Source organism: Scyliorhinus torazame, chromosome 2, assembly GCF_047496885.1.
Source record: "Scyliorhinus torazame isolate Kashiwa2021f chromosome 2, sScyTor2.1, whole genome shotgun sequence".
Taxonomy (NCBI): domain Eukaryota; kingdom Metazoa; phylum Chordata; class Chondrichthyes; order Carcharhiniformes; family Scyliorhinidae; genus Scyliorhinus; species Scyliorhinus torazame.
Window position 1 is genome coordinate 147,265,351 of NC_092708.1, and position 23,399 is coordinate 147,288,749.

Genomic DNA, 23,399 nt, shown 5'->3' on the forward strand with positions numbered 1-23,399 from the left:
TGGCCTCTTCCGATCCAACTGTATTTCTGTTAAAGTGTGTCTGTTTCTGGTTCTACACTTACCTCTATTTATTCCAATTCAATTTCAAGATTGTTGGCCACTAGTTTTTGAATTTCTTGTTTCCTGGCTTTCAGTCAAAATTCTAACATCCATTGTCTAGCCATACTTTTCAATTTGTCACGGGCAATATGCTTTTAAACTGTTCCAAGTTCTTTCACTTTGTTCGAAAAACACACTTCCAAAGTGGATATTTTTGGTTAGTATGGAACCCATCTAGTGCACATAAAAACTGCACCAGCATTTTAAATTATGTCTAAATTAGTGCCTGAATCGGCGAGGCGGTGGCGTAGTGGTATTGTCACTGGACGAGTAAACCAGAGACCCACAGTAATGCTCTGGGGACACAGGTTCAAATACTGCCACTGCAGAGTCAAAAGTCTATCGATGACCAGGAAACCCTTGTTGATTGCCATAAAATCCCATCTGGTTCACAAATGTCCTTTAGGGAAGGAAATCTGTTGTCCTCACCTGGTCTGGCCTATATGTGACTCCAGATCCACGTCAGTGTGGCTGATTCTTAACTGCTTCCTCAAGGGCAATTTGGGATTGCAATAAATGTTGGCACAGCCTGCAACACCCACATCCCATGAACGAATAAAAAAAAAAATTACACTCCCCTGGCAAGTTTTGAGGCAGGTGTGGAGCTTGAAATCGCCTGGTCGATCCTGTCCATCCCAAACCGGATGTGATTTTACAGTGAGCAGGGCTTCGGATGGGAAATGCACCCTTGCCTCTATTAAGGCCCTTCAGTGGCCACTTAATGCCTACTTAAGGGAATTTCCCCACTCAGCCTCAATTTTCAGGCTGGCAGGCGCCTAATGACTGAAGGTGGGAAATAGAGAAAGTTCTTGTCCCCAATCGCAGGAAGGAAGAAAGCGGGGGGGAGGGGGGGTTGCCTCCAACCCAAGGCCCCTTCTGACTGGGGGCACTGTCCTCTCACGGACCAGAGACCTCTCACCCTCCTTCCCCTCTCAGGCTACCCCCCAACACTGTTTTCCCCGTCTGCCACCATACTTAATGCACAGAGGGAAAATCATTCTCTTTCGGCAGGCGTCAGGGAAGTAACATGTATGTAAAAATGTTGAAAGAGTGCACCTAGGTTGTGCAATCCTGCCGTGGAGACATTGGTCCAGATGGTGGGCAGGGGTAGTGAGATTAGACCATAGAATGCCTGAAGTGCAGAAGGAGGCCATTCAGCCCATCATGTCTGAACCAAACCCTCCGAAAGAGCATTATACCGAGGCCCATTAATCATGGTCAATCCACCTAACCTGCATATCTTTGGACTGTGGGAGAAAACCAGAGGAAACCCACACAGACACGGGAAGAACACGCAAACTCCACACAGACAATCACCCAAAGCCGGAATTGAACCTGGGTCCCTGGTGCCGTGAGGCAACAGTGGTGACCACTGTGCTACCATGCCACCCCTGCAATTCTCTTTCCCCCATAGGCAGACATCCCTCCTGGTTACAACTCAACCTGTGGGGAGAATAAATATTCAGAGCCGAGCTCCTAGGACTTGATCATAATACCAAAATATGTTCAATGACTTTATCCAGGTTCTCTAAGTAAAAACACTGCACCCTTACTTTCTACGCAACCTTTCAGTGTCTCCAGTTTGATTATTCATACTGCTCCCTTCCCCGTTTCCTCTTGCACACCTACAATAACTGAACCACAACACTACGGGTTGAATTCTCCACCATCGGGATTCTCCATTTTGCCGGCAGCCTGGGGGGTTTCCCGACAGCGAGGGGCTGCCCCACAATGGCAAACCTCATTGATCAGCCGGCGAAACGAGCATCCCACCGGCGTGCTGAACCAGAAATCTGGAGCGGCGGGATGGAGAATCCAGCCCTTCATCTTTCATTCTCCTCATAGTCACACACTCTCCATCGCATACTCTGATCACTATTTCAACCCTCAACTTCCCAAACTTCCCGCCTGATACAATGTATATAAACAATTCAGACTCATTCTCTGTATACCTTAGAAAGGTGTCAGTGACACACACACTTCATTTTTGTTAAATTAGGTCATACAAACTATTAGATATTAGGCTTTGACTACTGGAGGCTGAGTCCATCGGAGCATCTTCTCCCATCAAAGAAAATATGCTTTTTTTGCCATGGTGACTAGCAATTCTGGAGGAGACATTGCACAGAGTTTCTTCACACCATTGTTCTCTTTCCCCTTCATGTGCTCTCTCAACCACTTAGTCACCTGCTCTCACTTTATATGCAAAGTTAACACTTGACTCACTCTTACATTTTTCTAGCGGGAAAAATGTGGAATCCCCTCTGCCCCATCAGAAGATGAAGGAGGCCGACCCGAGACATATACCATCATTCAATTTGACCTTAACAAACACCAGCTCAGAGACTGCATCATGCATACTTTAAAAGATAGCTCGATAAGGATACTTAACATGATGAATCATGGGACATAATTGACAAAAGCTGGGGCTGGCAAAATGGATGCTATTGTTACCATGTCATTGAATGGTGAGGATGCAGACATAATTCCAGCAGAGAGGACTCGGATGTATACTTGAAGGATCAGGCTGATGGGCAGATACCAGGAAATGCCAGTGAGTTTGTAATGGCTCATAGCATGGAAGAGTCCAGCGCTAACTTGTGTTAGGCTTTAGCAGAGCATGGAGACCAGCTGTTTGTCATAGAATAAGCGGCCAGCTCCATCAACACGACTTTGTGGTGAATATCATAGGGCCTATGTCACTGCTATGGCAGCTTTTGTGGCTGCCAGGAAATCTCAGACATCTGTGGTCTTGGTTCTTGGAGCCAATGTTACTAAAGTATGAACAACTCTTCAAGTAATCCATACATAACTCAACTTTTCATGCTGTGCTCCAATGTAAGTGCTCCTCCTGTGGCTGCTAACTTTCAGTGGGGAGACTTCAGGTGGCCTTGAAGAATGCCCTTGAGCACCCTTTGAGGACGCTGTTTTGGACTGCACCATCTTAGTGTGGGGGAAAGCATTCTGGGCCAGCTGGATGATAAGAAATATCAGGGGCACTGGCAAAGTGAGAGTGGTGAGAGGACGAATGCTGGCATCCTGTGAGAGGACTGCAGGTTCATATTCCAGAGAGCTCTGTCTAGCTGGGCAGCAGTTCTTGAGAATCTGAAAGCATAAATACACAAGGTGAGGATTGGGGTGAGGGGAGCACGGTGGTGGAAAACAAAGAGATATGGTTACATAATCTGCAGCTTGTATTTTTTTTATTTGTTCTTGAGATGTGGGTGTTGCTGGCTGGACCAGCATTTCTCGCCCATCCTTAATTCCCCTTGAACTCAGTAGCTTGTTCGACCATTTCGGTGGGGGGCAATTAAGAGTCAACCACATTACTGTGGGTCTGGAGTCACATTAGGCCAGACCGGGTAAGGACGGTAGATTTCCTTCCCTGAACAACATTACTGAACCAGACTTTTAATTCCAGATTGATTTCATACTGAATCATAAGATGAGGGATAAGTAGGTTTTGAGGAAGGTGCACAAGGCAAGGACATACCAACAACTGCTATCCTGGATGGTCTCAGAGATGTTGGTCACATTGTGTCCTCCAAGAAGGCCCACATGTCTTGCAAGTGAGAGGAATATCAGGCTGGATTCCCCGGTCTCCCTGCCATGTGTTTTTTGGCGGCAGGCCATTCGCTGACAGCGGGCTTCTATCTTCCTGCCGCTTGTCAATGGGAATTCCCATTGAAGCCACTCTATGCCACCGGGAAACCGGCGGACGGGGTGTGGAGCCTGCAGGAAAACAGAATCCCAACGACCGGAGAATTCTGGCCATCGTAGTGAGCATCTCGTAATTTGATTGGATGAAGTACCTATCATAGCTAAATAGCTAGACGTAGGTGGAAGCTGTAAGGTGTCAGTGTGAAGTTTCCAGTCGTGGTAAGTATGTGAGGGTGAGGTGGAGCATTTCAAAGTCAGACATGAGTCCTGATTGCTAGAGATTGCAGATGAGTGAGCCATTGGGGTGTGGTGTCCTGAGCACCAGTATATGTGAGGTCAGTGATGCAGCTGGTAGAACAAGACATTTGAAGATGTCGTCACTGATCATGACCACTTGTGTGTTGTTTCTTCCAGCCCTGCATCCAGGTCCTCAGGGCCAGATTCCTGGCATTGACTTCTTGTACTATCTGTTCACACTGCTTTCACAGTGTCCAACTGGAAGGGTAGCAATGCGTGTTCATGACGTCTATCCCTTCGATCAGACATAGTGTACCACAATCCTCAAATCTGCCCAATGAGGTTTATTGACCTAACAATTCACACAATAAAATAAATCAGAATCATCACAGTATACAGACAACTGCATATGTATATTTGATTTCCACTGATGAATCATATGTGAAATGAAAAGAGTTAATGTAAATCACAATGCTCCATTGGTTTCAGGCTAGATTATTATGTGTATAAGAATGTGAAAGTTTGTGACAAGAGAAATATATTCAGTTGGTTCATTCCATAGACCTTATACTGTCAGTTCTTGGATTCTGACCAACTTATCTCCTGAGGAAATTTTTTGAAATTTTCCTCTCAATATTTCAAAGATATACCTTGCACAGCTCTCAGATTTGGCCTGATGTTGCACATATTACCTTTATTCTGAATTTATTACCTTACTTGGTATCACATATCCACTGCGGCTTCGGAACCGTCATTCTTCAAAGCCCATTAATCACCTTTATCTGTACTTCTAAGACAAATTAATTGTTTTTAAGGTAAGTATCTCGATCTTTTTCAAATGTGGAAATAAACACATTAACCGCTTTGGCTTCTCTAACATAACTACGTGCAAACATGCTTCCAGGTCGAACATGAAATATTGCAAATATATCTTTGAATCCATAGGATCTGTGCAATTATATTCTACACATTCACATAATGGGTGACGTGGGGTTGTGCAGGTTCCTCCAAAAGGGAGGGGTTACCATATTCGCAGAATTCTGCAGGTTTCCTGAAGGCGTAAAGGATTCTGTTATGGACTATCCAGGGGTGTTCTTGGCCAGTGTTAACGCTGGACGATGACTGACGGTTCGGGGTTGTGATGATCCGCCACGAGGGCTTCCAGATCTGAGAATGATCTCTAATCTGGACTGACAGAGTATGTCAGGCTCTTAAACACACTAAAAGTGGGCATCCCACAGGCCATCAAGAGGATCACAGTCTGGTGCTCATCCCCAACAATGGTGTTGGCTATATTGGGACCAATCTTCTATATCTACATCTAATGCATCTAGCTTCCCAAAATGTGGCATCGTAACGGCGGACAAACCGTCCTCCAGAGGTCTGTGGAGAGTTGGCCGAGTACAACGAAAATTGGTTCATCTGCAGCTCCACTTAAACCTCTTCACCAGCATTGAGTTCACAGGAGCAGCCACATGGGAAGCGCTGGGAAGGAAAAGTTTACTGACAGAGACATGAAAAGAGTATGTACCTAGGTCCAGGGTGGACCTACCCGACCGGTTCACACTCGAGCCAGGTTTAAATACTCTGATTTCCTCTCCCGCTGATAAAAGAGCTCTGCCCCTCAGCGGGGAAGCTTGTGCTCCACGAGACTCATGGAGAGCCTAATCGAACCATCCCCGTGGGTCCAGTGTGGGGTACTTATCAAATGAAATGGTTGCAAAATAACTTACTGTGAAAATAGTAACCACAAAGAAGTGAATTGAACCAACATACTTTATTCGCTAAATTTATAATATCTGAAGGCATAAAGAGGAAGACTTGGAGTGAAGGAATCATTTGTATTGCCACCTTTGACAGGGGAAACCAAAACATTCCGGGCGGAATTTTCCATTTTTCCCAAAGTGTTGTCTCAGGCGAGGAAAGTGGTGTGAAAATCACGAGCTACACTGCCGGCTTTTCTCAACATATTTCCAACACTTTGTGAAAAAATGCTACAGAAAGTTCCGCGCCGTCACATTGGTGGGCCAGACTCTGAAAGAGACCCGTCAGCAATGTCAGCATTCCAGAGGTCAGTTGCCATTTTTAAAGGGCATCCACACATAACAGAACTAAAAATGAAAACAAAGGGTCTCCCCATGTGCACAGGGATCCCCTCCCACATACACAGGGAACCTTCCTTCTGCACACATGGGGAACCCCCCTCCCCCCGCCGACGTACACGGGACACACCTGACCCCACAGAAAACAATGAATCAGCACCCCCCCCCCCCTCATGGACCTCCCCAAAGGAAGCCACCCCAACACTGCCGCCGGAACTGCCCTTGGCACTTCTCCCTAGTCCCAGAGGGCAGTGCAGGGGAAAGTACTCAGTGGCAGTGCCAATGGGAAGTGCCCAGGCACTGTCAGAGTACTCAGAGTACTTCCCTCCCCCCCCATGTTCCTGTCGCCTGGTTCAGCTCGTTCCAGACCTGTTATGAACCTTGTTGACGTGACATTATGTTGGCAAGGGGGGAAATCCCAAAGAAGAGGGACCATATAGTGGGAAAGCTTACGAATATCATTAAAATGTATTTCAATGGCAGGATGCCCATTATGTCATTGGTGGGGGAGAGGGGACAATTAATACGTGAGGTCTCATTGGGGAGAATCTCGTTTTTCGGCTCACCCAGGATTTGTGCCCCCGTCGCCATTTGCATCCACACCAAATCCACCACGCAAAATCACTGCCTCCATAACCAATGGACAGCTATGTGGACAAGTTAATAAATGACTAGCAGATGGTTTTTCAAGTGTGTTGGTTGAGGGACGAATGTTGATCAGGATACCTGCTCTTCAATGAGACTCATTTGGCCCTTTTCACACTTGCCTAAATAGGCAAACATTATGCCTTATTACATTCCCTATATAGTACAGTAACATGCCAATCTAAATCATGTGCTCAAATCTATTACGAGTTTTAAACCTGCAAACCCTTTGTTAGAGTCGCAAGAATGCATCTAACTGAACCAAGCTGGTATAGTTCTATTCATTTTTCTTTCACTGAAATGCATTAATTTCTTACAGCTCAACATACATCCTTCACAGGTTTTTAAAGTTAGGGTCCAACATTCCACGATGTTTGTAAAACGTTTCTGAATATTTTCTCATTTTGAAGTTGTTCAACCTGCATCAAGTTTACTTAGTGTGGTGTCATCAAGCAGCTGTGTAAAATTGGAATAAATGCTTTGTTTTTACCTTGGAGAAATGCCTTCCCTTTTACTCTATTTCTATCTATTGGATTCTTCTAAGATCGGTCACCTCAAAGAAATCAATGGATAATGCTTTGAGAGCTGCTTTATTTCTTATGGCCTCTGCATTCTTCAGATTCAGAACATCTTTTCCCAACTGTAATCAGATTTGAGATTTGTATTGATGTTTGAATAGCGGATTCATTTAATAATGGGCGGGATTCTCCGGTTCCCCAGGTGCGTGTTTCTCAGCAGCACGCCGTGCGCTGGCAGCGGGATTCTATCCTCCCGCCGCTTGTCAATGGGATTTCCCATTGAAACCGTCCCACACCGCTATTAAACCCGCTGGCAGGGGTGTGATGCCCGTAGGAAAAGAGGATCCCAACAACTGGGTATTCCGGCCAATGTTTTGTAATATATATTACTTGAATGCGATGATAACCTGTTTTGCATTATGCTGCTTTCAAACCTGTGGATCTTTTTACCTCGTCTAGGTTTCATTATCACTACAAAAGAAATGGCAGCACTGTGGTGCAGTGGTTAGCACTGCAGCTTACGGCGCTGAGGAGCCAGGTTCGAATCCCGGCCCTGGGTCACTGTCCGTGTGGAGTTTGCACATTGTCCTCTTGTCTGCATGGATTTCACCCTCACAACCCAAAGATGTGCAGGCTAGGTGGATTAGCCATGCTAAATTGCCCCTTAATTGGAAAAAAATAATTGGTACTCTAAATTTATAAAAAAAATAATAACTACAAAAGAATCAGAGAGCTCTATTTCCAGAGAACTTTTACTTTCTTTTAGCTGCAATGATAAACGTATATCAAAACGTCAACATGATGAGAGTTCTGGTCATACATTTCTGTTGATGAGCAATAAGAGCTTGTGAAATTAATGTCCATGATGTTACTCCCCCAAAAGCTAAACTATTAGACAAAACGATCCTGTTAATGAGTGATATCAAATCTTATTTAATTTATTTCTGTTTGCTGAGATAAGGTTTGAAGTTTGGGATCTAAAAAACATTCAATTTTATTCTTCTTTCTAGAATTCTGTTGATTTTGGTGTTCAAGTAGGGTGGAGTGGCAAGGATGGATATTATGGACCTCGTCCTCAACCAGACATTATTCAGGTATCATGATTTGTTTTGGTGTTTACATCATATGAACTAAGCATGAATAAAAACAAACTACAAAAATGAAATTGCTTTAATTTTGAAATAACTCCGATTTATAACTATTATGTTCCAGGGTCCTCCAGGACCTAGAGGTCCACCTGGCCCAATTGGACGACCCGTAAGTATCCATTTGCTAATTGTTTTTATTTTCATGTTTGCGTGTTATCTCAACGAGGGAGTTATGATAACTTAAGAATGTCTTTGTGGATAAAATGAATAGTTTAAAAATAATTGCAAGCTATTGCCCAGCTATATCTAGAATGGCTATTGTTCCACATGTAACAATCAGGCTGGCCATGTCAATGGAAGCCAAATGATGCACGCTGCTAAATAGAGGCAAAATTCATTTTGATTTATTCAAAAATGTATATTTACTGTGTTTCAGTAAACCGTTAGCAGTGAAAACGATAACCAACACTTAATTTCTCAACCTGTGACAGTGCAGGAAACTGAAGCTCTTACACAGGCTTAGAATCAGTGCTTCAATTGGAATTAAATTCAGAAATATTTAATTAGAGTGAAACAATCATCCTTTTTCAGAATGCAGGCCTCTTCCCCTTCTAAAAGAGGCATTAGCAAGTGCTTACCACAATTGTAAAATTCATTATTTAACATGCAGGAGATTAACTACACCATACTATATCATCATAAATGTTAAATTAAGAACATATAGTTTTATGATTTACAATCCAGACTTTGGCAACAAATGTCACTGTTCAGAAGCAAGCTGGTGCTGTCTCTATACACAGTATTAATAACTAACACATGTTACTGCGTGTTTCACTATGTGGAGGTATGAATACATTCTGTGTGATTTATCAAACATTAAAACCTGTTGTTTCAATGTGTGATTCAAAATCGCAAATAAGACACGCGGGCCTGAATTTTACTGTTGATTGGTTTTAGGTGGAAGGTGAGTGTGAAATAAGATGAATAAACATCCCGTTGGGTTTAGCCTGCCGGGGGTCTCTCAGAAATTTTACACTGGGGAGTGCAAGACCTCAAATGGGCCGTCCGCCCTTGCCCCAATTGAGGCCCTTAAGTGGCCAATTATTGACCAATTAAGGACCATTACCAGCCCAGCCTCGGTTGGTGAGAGTAGTTCCCGGAATGAGGGAAGCCCCAAAATAATTGAGCTCGGATGAGAATGACGGGGGGGGGGGCTTGCTTCCATCAGAAGCTCCCTTTTAACTTCAGGCAGTCCCCTTAAGATCTGCAACTCTGGACCTTCTTCCCACCCCTCACTCCCGCTGACCACCTCCCACAACCAGCCTCTCCCCTGACACCCTAATCCCCCATTATTCACTTCCCAAAGCCTCCTCGCCCTGGGGCCCACAAAACTTGCTTTTCTTGGAATCCCAGGATGTAGGTGCGCACCTAATTGCAGCGGTCATATGGTAGGTTCTTGGTGGGCCTGCTTCTCACAGACTCCATCTTGTGGACTTTATCTCGAACTCCAATCAGCGAAGCTGCTCCCGCATCAAGTTCCAAAGGCTTTGTGATCTCTATTGTAGATTTAAGGTTAATTCACCATCTGTTAACAATTTATTTTTGATGGCTTCATTCCTGAGGCCACAAACTAATCGGTCACAAAATATGTCGTCCAAAGTCTGGCCAAATTCGCAGTACTTTGCTAGCTTTCACTGTGATGCCGCAAATTGTGAAATGTTTTCCCCTTTCCCCTGTGCACAATGGTAACAGCGGAATCTTTCAGCTGTTAATAGTGGTTGGGAAGAGAAGTGTTCTTGCAAGATAGTCATTAACTCATCAGATGACCTGTCTCCAGGTTTAGCTGGGTGTACTAAATTCTGTGCTAACATCAATGTTTTCCTCCCAAGTGAGCTGAGAAAGATCGTAGTTTGCAGGTCTGCTGGTGTCTGATTATCTTTAAGGAATGACTGGAACCTTTCCTCACAAAATCTCCATGTCTCCTCCTCCTTGTCAAATACATCCATGGCACCTTTTCTTCCCGCCATATTTGGATTGCAGCTCCCTGATCTGTACTACTCAGCCTTCAGGCTGTCTTCCCTACCGTCTATTTTCTCGCTGTTTAAAGCAGACAATTCGCAGGTCACAAGCAGACTAGCTGTTTCTGTGCCCCACTATCAATTCCTGGGCAGTAGGTTGCAGAGTTGGCAGCCCCAGAGGTTATCATTCCCACAGCCGTTTTCAATGTATCGTCATGTGGCCTCTGCAGTTCCACCCACTACAACGGTAAGTGTACCGAAATCTTTGATCCTCCATTTGAAGTAAGCCACTAGTAATTCACAGTTGTCTGACAGCTTGTCTTATTTTTGAAAACCCTTTCACTTGCATTAACAGTTGACACAATCGCCCAGACTGCACTGTAAATTCTATGAGAACATCGTGAAAGATGTTTGTTTACAAGATGCTGCTCGAACAGGGTACATTGGTGAACTCCACAAAAGCCTGCAAAGTGCCCTGATGGCGCCATTGCATAACATTTGACATTGCACCAACCAATGGTGCTACTCTGACACATAACAGCAGGCACAGAAGGAAATTGAGTATATGCTCAAGAATGACATTCTTGAATTGATTCTAGTGATTGGAGCTCCCCTATTGTCATGGTGCCTGAACCAAATGGAACCCAAAGACTGTGCTTGGACTACAGGTAGGTGAATGCTGCAGCCAAGAGGGATTTGTTTCCTCTTCAATGTTTGGAAGACTGCATCAAAAGTGTTGGATGGAAGATATTCATCACCAAAATAGTCTTGCTAAAGGGCTGTTGGCAAGTTCCTTTGTCTGAGAGGATAATGGAGATCTCCCCTTTATGACACCCCAAAGGGTTTATCAATTTAAAGTTATGCCGTTCAGGATGAAGAATGCCCTGCAACTTTTCAGAGGCTCATGACCAGAGTGGTCCGAGGATTGAGTCACTGTGCCGTATACCTTGATGACTTAGCGGTGTTCAGCCAGAGTTGGGAAGAGGAGCTACGCCACCTGAAGGAATTTTTTGACAACTTAGATGAAGCCAATCTCATGGTGAACCTAACGAAAAGCCAATTTTCTAGGGCCTATATTTGATATCTGGAACACATAGGGGACATAGTCAAATGACACTACACGTTCCGAAAATACAGGCGGATTCAATTGTAAGTTCATGCCAATCTTTAGCAGTGTGGTAGCACCACTCACAGAGTTCTTAAAGAACAGGTACTTTAACTGGACGGAGGACTGTCAAATGACATTCAACCATTTAAAAACCATGTTGAGAACAAACCCGGAATTAGCAGCACACAGTTACAACAAGCCGTTTAAATTGGTGGTGGATGCTAGTGACATTGGTGTACAAGTCATGTTATTGCAAGAAGCAAACTTGTCTTGAGGAGCCGATATAAGGAAATTTAACCGGCATTGGCAGTAGTGTTCTCCCATTGAGAAAGAGACGTTAAGCCTGGTACTGGCATTGCAACATTTTGAGATTTATGTTGACAACAACCCAGCGGAAACAATCATATATATGGACCACAATCCTTTGAAATATTTGGGGAAATGTCATGATCGGAACACCCAGTTATTCCAATGGAGTTGGCTATTGCAACCATTTAATTTTTTTAAATGTTCATGTGGCCGAGAGAGAATTCGTCATTGTGGATGTTATATCCCAAGTATAAAAGAGACTTTTTGAACAGTGAGTCTAAATTCTCTGGGGTATATTCTATGTTAATGCATGCTCTTGATTTTTGTAATATTTAATAAGATCAAATTAATTAAATAAGGGTTGAGAAATGAAGCGTCTTTTATTAAGACATTTCATTTTACAAAAAGACGGACATGTCATGGATTTGCCCAGTAACAACAGTAACATGAAGTTAACAAGACATAATCAGATGCAATCTGTCAAGCAGCAGGTGGAAATCTGCCTAGTGACAGCAGTAGCCAGTATTCAAAAGACCGGATGAGAGGCACCTTTCCCTGTAACGAGATTAGTAAGCATCTAGATAAAATCAGGTGTATCGCATATTAGGGTAGTATACACATGCTAATGTGTAGGAAGTGGAAGTATACACATGCTAATGTCTAGAGTCAAGGAATTTGATGGAGATAGAGATCCCAAAACACAGAAAGCAGAATTAAAGAGGAGAAAAGGTATAATTGCCAACACCTTCAGAAACAGGCAGGCCAGTTTTACAACTAACAACCCAGAGGTCAGCTTTATACCTAACAGCCCAGAGGCAAGTTTAAATGCTAACAGCCAAGGCAGTGCAGAAACCCTCATAAAGGCAGTTTAAATATCTTCACTAGACCAGGATAAGATGTTTCCCAGACTTGATTATCACTCCTGTATTGTGTGGGAACTATAAGTTAGTTTTGACTCAAAGATCTATTTGATTTGGATGTTGTTTGGGGAAAGGGGAAGTCTTAAGGAGTTTAGGCATTGTAGATATAATTTGGAATCGGGGATATGTTCTGTATAAACTGTGTTTGTTTAGTGGTTCAGAAGCTTAATTGTCTTAGTATATTGTAGTCCTGTTCATGTGTATTTGTAATTTATTTAATTTAATAAATATTCTTTAATAATTATTACATGATCACTGAGTTGTTTATTCTCACTGGGGTTTTACTTGAATCCTCACCCAATTCCGAAAACAAAACTATGCATCCCCATGAGCCAAAGTTCCAAGTCGAATACCCAAGAGACTTTATATTGCAGCAACAAATTTACTAGTTATTGTAATGCGTGTGGTCATTATACATTATCAGTTATGGAACAAATTTTCAAATGACTGTTAAATATTTTGCAACAGTCTTATTAATTTAAAGTAGGCTACAGTATACAGCTATACATTTTCTGCTTGAAAATGCGCACAGTGATTTTTAGATGACAACATGATGTTGTTTGATCAAAATGTTGTTGTTTTTGTCTATAAAAATCATTAAAGTATATCCCAAGTCAGCATTGCTTAAGTGCATGGATCTAATTATTCAAGAAAATAATTTCAAGCCTTTAGCTGCATTGTAAACATACTTTTATTCAGAAAAAATATGAATCTTTCATGTATTTGTAATACATATCAATTTTGCTTGCTCCTAGGGTCCTCATGGTTATCCTGGTTCAATTGGTGAGACTGGACAACCTGGCTCCACAGTGAGTATTTTAACAAAGATCTACATCTAATATACTTGGTATTTTCAACCTGAAACTGGATATTGTATTTCTTTGCGAAAACAACCACTCTGTTTGCCACGGTTATGTCATCAAGATTGCAGATTTCTCATCTTCGATTTGAATTCAGCTTATTTCTATAAAGGTGAGGGGTGCATTCAATGGGAAATGCTGTTCCCAATGGCGGCACCAGAAGGTCCTGCTGCCAGCCACTGGTGAACCACCTCTTTTCGGAGGGTTGCTTGGAAAATCCAACCCTTTGTATCTGAATATCTCTAGCATTCTTAACAAAGCTGATGAATTGTCAGCTCAAATAGAAATGAATATGTATGTTCCAATAGCCTTTACAGAGAAGTGGGTGCAAGTTTACAAAAGCTGGGACCTGAATACTGAATGATAATTGACATTTTGGAAAGTTTGTAAGTGAGGAAAAGGTGGTGAGTTTGCTCTGTTAGCTTAGGATGACATTAGTGCAACAGGGAGAGAAAACTTAGTTCAAGGAATCAAGACACAGAATGGGTTTAGGGATAAGAAATAGTAAAGTTAAGAAGTCACTTGTGCGAGAAGTTCATGGGTCCTTGAACAAGGATAAGGTTTGTAAGAAAGGAATGGCAATAATTAGGGTGATTTTCATCTACGTGTTGATTGGCTGAATCAGCTTGGCAAAGATAGCTTGGAAGATGCGTTCATAGTGCGTTTTCAGGATATTTATTTAGAGCAGCATGTTCAGCAGCCAACCAGTAAACAGGTCATCTAAATCTTGTAAAGTGCAGTGAGACAAGGTTGATTAATGACATCATAGGAAATGAGCAGTGAGGCATTAGTGATCATAATATTGAGGGTTGCCAGCTTTGTGGTGGGCTGCTGTGCCCTCCACAACGTGGTATAGTAGCGGGGCGAAATGCTGGAGGTGGCGAAGGAGGGACATGTGGCCTCATTTGATGAGGAGGGTGAGGATGGGCCAGGCCAGGAGGGGCTGGAGGACAAGCCTAGGGAGCCCGCGGAAGAAGCTGGAGGATGGAGGACAGGCAGAGGCGAGGATCCAGCATGGCACAGGACAGGGAGGCCCTCAACCTCACCAGCTTGTCATAGAATGTGGCTTTCTTTGTCATCTCACCCCCTCCTGTCTTCCCAACCACCACCCCCTCAACCTTCCTCCCTCCCTCCCTCCCTCCCCTCACCCTCCCAACCTGCCTCTACCACCTCAGCCAGTGTCAGCACTGTCAGTGGGGCAATATGGAGCATGATGATAACATGCTGGGGGGTGAGCTCTGATGCTCCTCAATCTTTGCCACAGTCTGACTCCTGTCTGTCTGCTGACAGGACACTCACAGCCATCACCTGCATGTGGTATGCCAAAGGGTGGAGCCAGATCTAGGACCACCATGTCCAGGGGGCTGGGGCAGGGGAAGGGCAGAGGACACTGGGGGGCTGTTGGGTGTTACTTACAGCACAATGTGGCCTTTGATACCTCTGGCGGGTATCCTCGAAGGGGGGTTCTTGGGCTAGAGGGCCCCGATCGTCTTGCCAGTGGCATATGCCTAATTGTGCGCCCAGTTCTGCTGGTTGACCCTGAGAGACAACATTTTCAGGAATGGGGGACACTGGCGAGCTGGCGACTGCTGTCGTCTCCCTGTAGGTCGACTTCCGACATTTCCTCATCCCGATGGGGCCCTGGGGGCACCTTGGGACAGAGAGGTGGCTGGAGTGAGCTGCAGTGGCTCCTACATCATTTGGCTCTGCCAGTCCGGCTGGCTCACCACTGCCCGCACCATGGTATTGATGCCCTCAGCAATGCCCATCTGGGGCAGCAGGTGGTGCACTGGTTAGCACTGGGACTACGGCGCTGAGGACCCGGGTTCGAATCCCGGCACTGGGTCACTGTCCATGTGGAGTTTGCACATTCTCCCCGTGTCTGGATGGGTTTCACCCCCACAACCCAAAGATGTGAAGGTTAGGTGGATTGGACATGCTCAAGTGACCCTTAATTGGGAAAAAAATAATTGGATACTCTAAATTTATGAAAAAAAACCAATGTCCCTCTGTGACCGGGATACGTTCTGCAGTGCCTCAGCAATGACTGCCTGTGACTGTGACATGATCCTCAGTGACTTTTCCATGCTCCACAGCCCCCTGGCAAGGTCCACCTGCATCAGGGACACAACCCCCTGTGACTGGGACATGCTGTTGAGGTGCTCAGCCATCGTTGTCACCGACTGAGCAACACCTTGGACACCACGACTCATGCTGCTGATGTCGAGCTCCAGGCTTTCCACTGGGGTAGCCATCCTAGCAGTGTTGGCCTCAGTTCCACGCATTGCCGGTACCATCTCCTGCGCTAGGAGCCTTTGCGGCTCTTCCACTCGCTGGAGTGTCGCTGACATCGCCCTCTGAATGTCACACGGCTGCATCCTAGCATCTGCATTAGCTCCAGGCAAACCTGATCCAGAGGTTCAACATCTGTCTGGGACCCAGCTGGGTCCTGGGATCCAGGAGACCTCTGACTGCTGTCTCGCCTGGATGTTCCTGCCTCCATCTAATGTGCATCAGCAATTAAGTGGTGCTCACCAGATAGTGCCCCAGGAGCCAGTTCACCAATGTCATCCACCGAGGTGTGTGGTTCTGCGCTGGTGGAAGGTGGGGCTGACAACTGTTATGCCTCAATGGTGGCACCCTCGGAGCCCTTCTTTGAGTGTCCTCTTAGAGGGCAGGGGGGGCACTCCAGATCGGGTGGCACCATCGGATGGAGATCCTGAGGGAGAAGGGACATGTGGTCAATGGGAGGGAAAAATCATTACATCTGGCATGAACAAGTAACATGTAACAGGTCATCTGGGTAGGGGGTCAGTGAATCCTTACATCTGCGGCGCAGGACAAACTTGTTGTTGGTGACCGCTCGTAGGGAGTGAGAAGTTTGATGTCCGGCACCTCACCATCTGTTTGGGCTCTTTCTGCCAATTGTGTGCCAATTTCTCCTGCAAGGGCAAAGAGCTGTCATTGTGAGCCGTACACCTCAGGAAACGCAGGGGGGGTGGGTGGGTGGAGGTGGGAACACTCCCCGCGCTGACGGCCGCTGCCTCCTGAGTGGCACTGGCTGACCTGTGGCTGACCCTTCACCTTCCTCTGGGAAACAGATTGTCGTGTCACCACTCCAAAGTATCCAGCAGTCTGGCCAGGTCAGCACCTCTGAATCATGGTGCAGGTTTCCTTGGTTGCATAGCTGCTTGCTGTCTGGGATTTGCTTCGACGGAGCGATTTATGAGCTGCTCCCCTTTGTTAACAGAGAGCTGCCGGGCGCGGTGCCTGTGATTGAGCTTGCGTTCCAGCCATTTCTTGTCCATTTTTATACACTTTGTGGCATGCTCGACCTCTGATTGCATAGATTTATATGAAAGTCTTAAATATGAAGCATCCTGATTTACCCTGAGAAAAAGGTTTAACACATTTTTTCATTCCAGGGTTCAGCAGGTCCTCCAGGCAGAGCGGGTCCAACTGGATCACCTGGATATGGTGTAAGTAGCTTGTCTGTTATTATTCATCAGACTCGTTAACTCTTTTTGGCAATTTGTGTTTCTGATGGATGACACACATCCAAGTTCAAAGAAGCATGACTTACTCAAATGAGACTCAGGGAAGTGAACTCATTCATTTTAGTTGACTTTGTGCGAGATTCTCCGACCCCCCCCGCCGGGTCGGAGAATCGCCGGGGGCTGGCGTGAATCCCGCACCCGCCAGTTGCTGAATTCTCCGGCACCGGAGATTCGGCGGGGGCGGGAATCGCGCCGCGCCGGTTGGTGGGCCCCCCGCTCGATTCTCTGGCCCGGATGGGCCGAAGTCCTGTCGCTAAAATGCCTGTCCCGCCGGCGTAAATTAAACCACCTACCTTACCGGCGGGACAAGGCGGCGCGGGCGGGCTCCGGGGTCCTGGGGGGGGCGCGGGGCAATCTGGCCCTGGGGGGTGCCCCCACGGTGGCCTGGGGCGAGATTCTCCGACCCCCCGCCAGGTCGGAGAATCGCCGGGGCTGGCGTGAATCCCGCCCCCGCCGGTTGCCGAAGTCTCCGGCACCTGAGATTCGGCGGGGGCGGGAATCGCGCCGCGCCGGTTGGCGGGCCCCCCGCTCGATTCTCTGGCCCGGATGGGCCGAAGTCCTGTCGCTAAAATGCCTGTCCCGCCGGCGTAAATTAAACCACCTACCTTACCGGCGGGACAAGGCGGCGCGGGCGGGCTCCGGGGTCCTGGGGGGGGCGCGGGGCAATCTGGCGCTGGGGGGTGCCCCCACGGTGGCCTGGCCCGCGATCGGGGCCCACCGATCCACGGGCGGGCCTGTGCCATGGGGCACTCTTTCCCTTCCGCCTCCGCCACGGTCTCCACCATGGCGGAGGCGGAAGAGACTCCCTCCACTGCGCATGCGTGGGAAGCTGTCAGTGGTCGCTGACGCTCCTGCGCATGCGCCGCCCGGAGATGTCATTTCCGCGCCAGCTGGAGGGGCACTAAAGGCCTTTTCCGCCAGCTGGCGGGGCGGAAATTCGTCCGGCGCCGACCTAGTCCCTTAAGGTTGGGGCTCGGCCCCCAAAGATGTTGAGCATTCCGCACCTTTGGGGCGGCGCGATGCCCGTCTGATTTGCGCCGTTTTGGGCGCCAGTCGGCGGACATCGCACCATTTTCGGAGAACTTCGCCCCTGGCCCGTGATCGGGGCCCACCGATCCGCGGGCGGGCCTGTGCCGTGGGGGCACTCTTTCCCTTCCGCCTTCGCCACGGTCTCCACCATGGCGGAGGCGGAAGAGACTCACTCCACTGCGCATGCGTGGGAAGCTGTCAGCGGCTGCTGACGCTCCCGCGCATGCGCCGCCCGCAGATGTTATTTCCGCGCCAGCTGGCGGGGCACCAAAGGCCTTTTCCGCCAACTGGCGGGGCGGAAATCCGTCCTGCGCCGACCTCGCCCCTTAAGGTTGGGGCTCAGCCCCCAAAGATGCGCAGCATTCCGCACCTTTGGGGCGGCGCGATGCCCGTCTGATTTGCGCCATTTTGGGCGCCAGTCGGCGGACATCGCGCCGTTTCCGGAGAATTTCGCCCTTTGTGTTCACATTTTGGTCAGCATTTGGAAAAAATTGTCGAGGAAGATACGTACAATCATTTGGAAAACACCTGGTGATGTCTGCCAATTATGTTTAAACTTATACAATGGAAGATCATATTTAGCTCATTTCTAATCCTAGATAATCAATTTGGTTAACATATAATGAAGGAAGCCACAGTTTTGTTACCAGCAAAAGTAAGCACAAATTAAAATGGTCATAGCCTTTGTTTTCACCGAAAAACTGACAAAATTGTGGAATTTTGTTCCTAAAATAGTTCCTAAAAACAACTGAAATCCCATATAATAAAATTAAACTTGACTTGATCAATGACGGTAAACCGTACCCGTAAGATTCATTTAACTCTTAGTAAATATTACATCAAATTCTAAACATAAACATGATTAATGCAATTGATCCCTGCTTATATAGGATTGGATTGGATTTGTTTATTGTCACGTATACCGAGGTACAGTGAAAAGTATTTTTCTGTGAGCAGCTCAACAGATCATTAAGTACATGAGAAGAAAAGGGAATAAAAGAAAATACATAATAGGGCAACACAACATATACAATGTAACTACATAAGCACAGGCATCGGATGAAGCAGACAGGGTGTAGTGTTAATGAAGTCAGTCCATAAGAGGGTCATTTAGGAGTCTGGTGACAGTGGGGAAGAAGCTGTTTTTGAGTCTGTTCGTGAGTGTTCTCAGACTTCTGTATCTCCTGCCCGATGGAAGAAGTTGGAAGAGTGAGTAAGCCGGGTGGGAGGGATCTTTGATTATACTGCCCGCTTTCCTCAGGCAGTGGGAGGTGTAGATGGAGTCAATGGATGGGGTGAGGTTCGTGTGATGGACTGGGCGGTGTTCACGACCCTCTGAAGTTTCTTGCGGTCCTGGGCCGAGCAGTTGCCATACCAGGCTGTGATGCAGCCTGATAGGATGCTTTCTATGGTGCATCTGTAAAGGTTGGTAAGGGTCAATGTGGACATGCCGAATTTCCTTAGTTTCCTGAGGAAGTTTAGGCACTGTTGTGCTTTCTTGGTGGTAGCGTCGACGTGGGTGGACCAGGACAGATTTTTGGAGATGTGCACCCCTAGGAATTTGAAACTGCTAACCATCTCCACCTCGGCCCCGTTGATGCTGACAGGGGTGTGCACAGTACTTTGCTTCCTGAAGTCAATTACCAGCTCTTTAGTTTTGCTGGCATTGAGGGAGAGGTTGTTGTCGCTACACCACTCCACTAAGTTCTCTATCTCCCTCCTGTATTCGGACTCATCGTTATTCGAGATCCGGCCCACTATGGTCGTATCGTCAGCAAACTTGTAGATGGAATTGAAACCAAGTTTTGCCACGCAGTCGTGTGTGTACAGGGAGTAGAGTAGGGGGCTAAGTACGTAGCCTTGCGGGGCGCCGGTGTTGAGGACTATTGTGGAGGAGGTGTTGTTGTTCATTCTTACTGATTGTGGTCTGTTGGTCAGAAAATCGAGGATCCAGTTGCAGAGTGGTGAGCCAAGTCCTAGGTTTTGGAGCTTTGATATGAGCTTGGCTAGGATTATGGTGTTGAAGGCGGAGCCGTAGTCAATAAATAAGAGTCTAATGTAGGAGTCCTTGTTTTCGAGATGCTCTAGGGATGTGTGTAGGGCCAGGGAAATGGTGTCTGATGTGGACTGATATTGCTACTTATATATTGGTAAGTATGTACAACTGTAAATGTTATTATATTTTGTACGGCATCACAGTGGAATGAATTAATATAACTAAAGGCTGCAGTTATATAACAAAACAATACATATCAATAAGTGCTCAGTCACCTATATCCAGATTATAGGCTCATAGAACATAGAACATAGAACATAACAGCGCAGTACAGGCCCTTCGGCCCTCGATATTGCACCGACCTGCAAAACCACTCTAAAGCCCATCTACAATATTCCCTGATCGTCCATATGTCTATCCAATGACCATTTGAATGCCCTTAGTGTTGGCGAGACCACTACTGTAGCAGGCAGGGCATTGCATGCCCTTACTACTCTCTGAGTAAAGAACCTACCTCTGACATCTGTCTTATATCTATCTCCCCTCAATTTAAAGCTATGTCCCCTTGTGCTAGACATCACCATCCAAGCAAAAAAGGCTCTCACTGTCCACCCTATCCAATCCTCTGATCATCTTGTATGCCTCAATTAAGTCACCTCTTAACCTTCTTCTCTCATACGAAAACAGCCTCAAGTCCCACAGCCTTTCCTCATAAGATCTTCCCTCCATACCAGGCAACATTCTGGTAAATCTCCTCTGCACCCTTTCCAATGCTTCCACATCCTTCCTATAATGCGGCGACCAGAATTGCACGCAATACTCCAAATGCGGCCGCACCAGAGTTTTGTACAGCTGCAACATGACCTCATGGCTCCGAAACTCAATCCCTCTACCAATAAAAGCTAACACACCGTACGCCTTCTTAACAACCCTCGCAACCTGGGTGGCAACTTTCAGGGATCTATGTACATGGACACCGATATCTCTCTGCTCATCCACACTGCCAAGAATCTTACCATTAGCCCAGTACTCTGTCTTCATGTTATTCCTTCCAAAATGAATCACCTCACACTTTTCTGCATTAAACTCCATTTGCCACCTCTCAGCCCAGCGCTGCAGCTTATCTATGTCCCTCTGTAACTTGTAACATCCTTCCCCACTGTCCACAACTCCACCGACTTTAGTGTCATCTGCAAATTTACTCACCCATCCTACTACGCCCTCCTCCAGGTCATTTATAAACAGCAGTGGCCCCAAAACAGATCCTTGTGGTACACCACTAGTAACTGGACTCCAGTCTGAACATTTCCCATCAACCACCACCTTTTGTCTTCTTCCAGCTAGCCAATTTCTGATCCAAACTGCTAAATCACCCTGAATCCCATGCCTCTGTATTTTCTGCAGTATCCTACTGTGGGGAACCTTATCAAATGCTTTACTGAAATCCATATACACCACATCAACTGCTTTACCCTCATCCATCTGTTTGGTCAACTTCTCAAAGAACTCAATAAGGTTTGTGAGGCACGACCTACCCTTCACAAAACCGTGTTGACTATCTCTAATCAAATTATTCCTTTCCAGATGATTATACATCCTATCTCTTATAAACCTTTCCAAGATTTTGCCCACAACAGAAGTAAGGCTCACTGGCCAATAGTTACCGGGGTTGTCTCTACTCCCCTTCTTGAACAAGGGGACAACATTTGCTATCCTCCAGTCTTCTGGCACTATTCCTGTAGACAAAGGTGACATAAAGATCAAAGCCAAAGGCTCAGCAATCTCCTCCCTAGCTTCCCAGAGAATCCTAGGATAAATCCCATCCGGCCCAGGGGACTTATCTATTTTCACACGTTCCAGAATTGCTAACACTTCCTCCTTATGAACCTCAAGCCCTTCTAGTCTAGTAGTCTGAATCTCAGTATTCTCCTCGACAACATTGTCTTTTTCCTGTGTGAATACTGATGAAAAATATTCATTTAGCACCTCTCCTATCTCTTCGGACTCCAAGCACAACTTCCCACTCCTGTCATTGAATGGCCCTACTCTTACCCTAGTCATTCAGAACAGCCCAATGCTTCTTCGCTTCTAAAATGGTTTGTAACAACTAATTTCTTTGACAAAGTTCTCCCAAAAATTCTAATCTCCAATGATGACATTTGCATGTTATTTCTCTCAAGCTTCTTTCTTCTTGTTCTGCTTTCCTGCTTACCGTTCTTTTCATTTTTTCATCTTAGGTTTGCCCCACTTTCTGCTCCACACTCAGTCTGTTTACTGTCCTTGTCTTGCTGGTTTTACACCCACATGTTCAGATCTCTGGCAATAAAGAAGCCACAGCAAGTTACAGCTGAGTAAGAAGCAGATGCTGCATGGTCGCAAGAATAAGGAAGTGTTCACCAAATACCAGTTAAAGCACATGAGCACGAGGTTGGTAGAGTCCTGGATGGCAAAGAAGATACTGAGCATGTGGTCGCAATGTCCTAGTAAACTTGACAAACATAAAGTTATGATTGAAGTTACATACAGAAGCAAGTGCCAATGTTTTACCACTGTGGATATTCAAGGACGTGTACCTGTTGAAGTGGGAGTCTATATTTGTCATGTTAGAGTACCTTTAAGAAATGGGTGTGTATATAAATATCTGTAGTGAGAGTACGTTTAAGAAATGGGTGTTTATTACTGCAGTGATGTCAGAGAGTGGCTGGAGCTGGGCTGTCTGTCAGCTTTTTACTTTCGCTTTAGGCTTTTTGCTGCAGGGTGGGTTTGGTTTCATTTTAGTTTTGGAGAAGCTGCAATCACATGTGTGTGAATCTCTGCAAGCTTATGAATGTCCATTTGCTGATTTCAACGTGGTAAATGTTCTCAGTAGTGAAGTTAAACCTGAGGTGCTTCTGTTAAAGGTTTTGTTTTTTAAGTCTTATGAGTGTGAAAAGGAACGCTGAAAGGATTACTTAGTGTTGTAGTCTTTGGGGGTTGTATTTGAATTGATGGTTGCTAAGATGTCCACTGTATGTTTTAGAAAGGTTAACTTGAGTTCATAGAATAAACATTGTTTTGCATTAAAACATACTTTTCCATTTCTGCTGTACCACACCTGTAGATTGGGCCATGTGCTCCCCACACCACAACCTATTAAAAGTTGTGGGTCAGGTGAACTCCATGATACACTTTGGGGTTCTCTAAACCCTGGCCCATAAAAGTATCAGGTTAAAGTCACTACTGTTATTAGTTTTAAATCACCAGGATCGATTTA

The 23,399-nt window shown here is 45.8% G+C and overlaps 1 protein-coding gene across 1 annotated transcript in view; it reads left to right on the plus strand.

Annotated features, from left to right (window-relative positions):
* The window catches only part of LOC140406814 (uncharacterized), a 249,663-nt gene that overhangs the window by 89,740 nt on the left and 136,524 nt on the right, over window positions 1-23,399 (plus strand). The window contains exons 4-7 of the mRNA XM_072494717.1: window positions 8,272-8,355; window positions 8,474-8,518; window positions 13,460-13,513; window positions 16,990-17,043. Coding sequence (XP_072350818.1) covers window positions 8,272-8,355; window positions 8,474-8,518; window positions 13,460-13,513; window positions 16,990-17,043 — 237 coding nt within the window. The remainder of the gene's footprint in view (window positions 1-8,271; window positions 8,356-8,473; window positions 8,519-13,459; window positions 13,514-16,989; window positions 17,044-23,399) is intronic.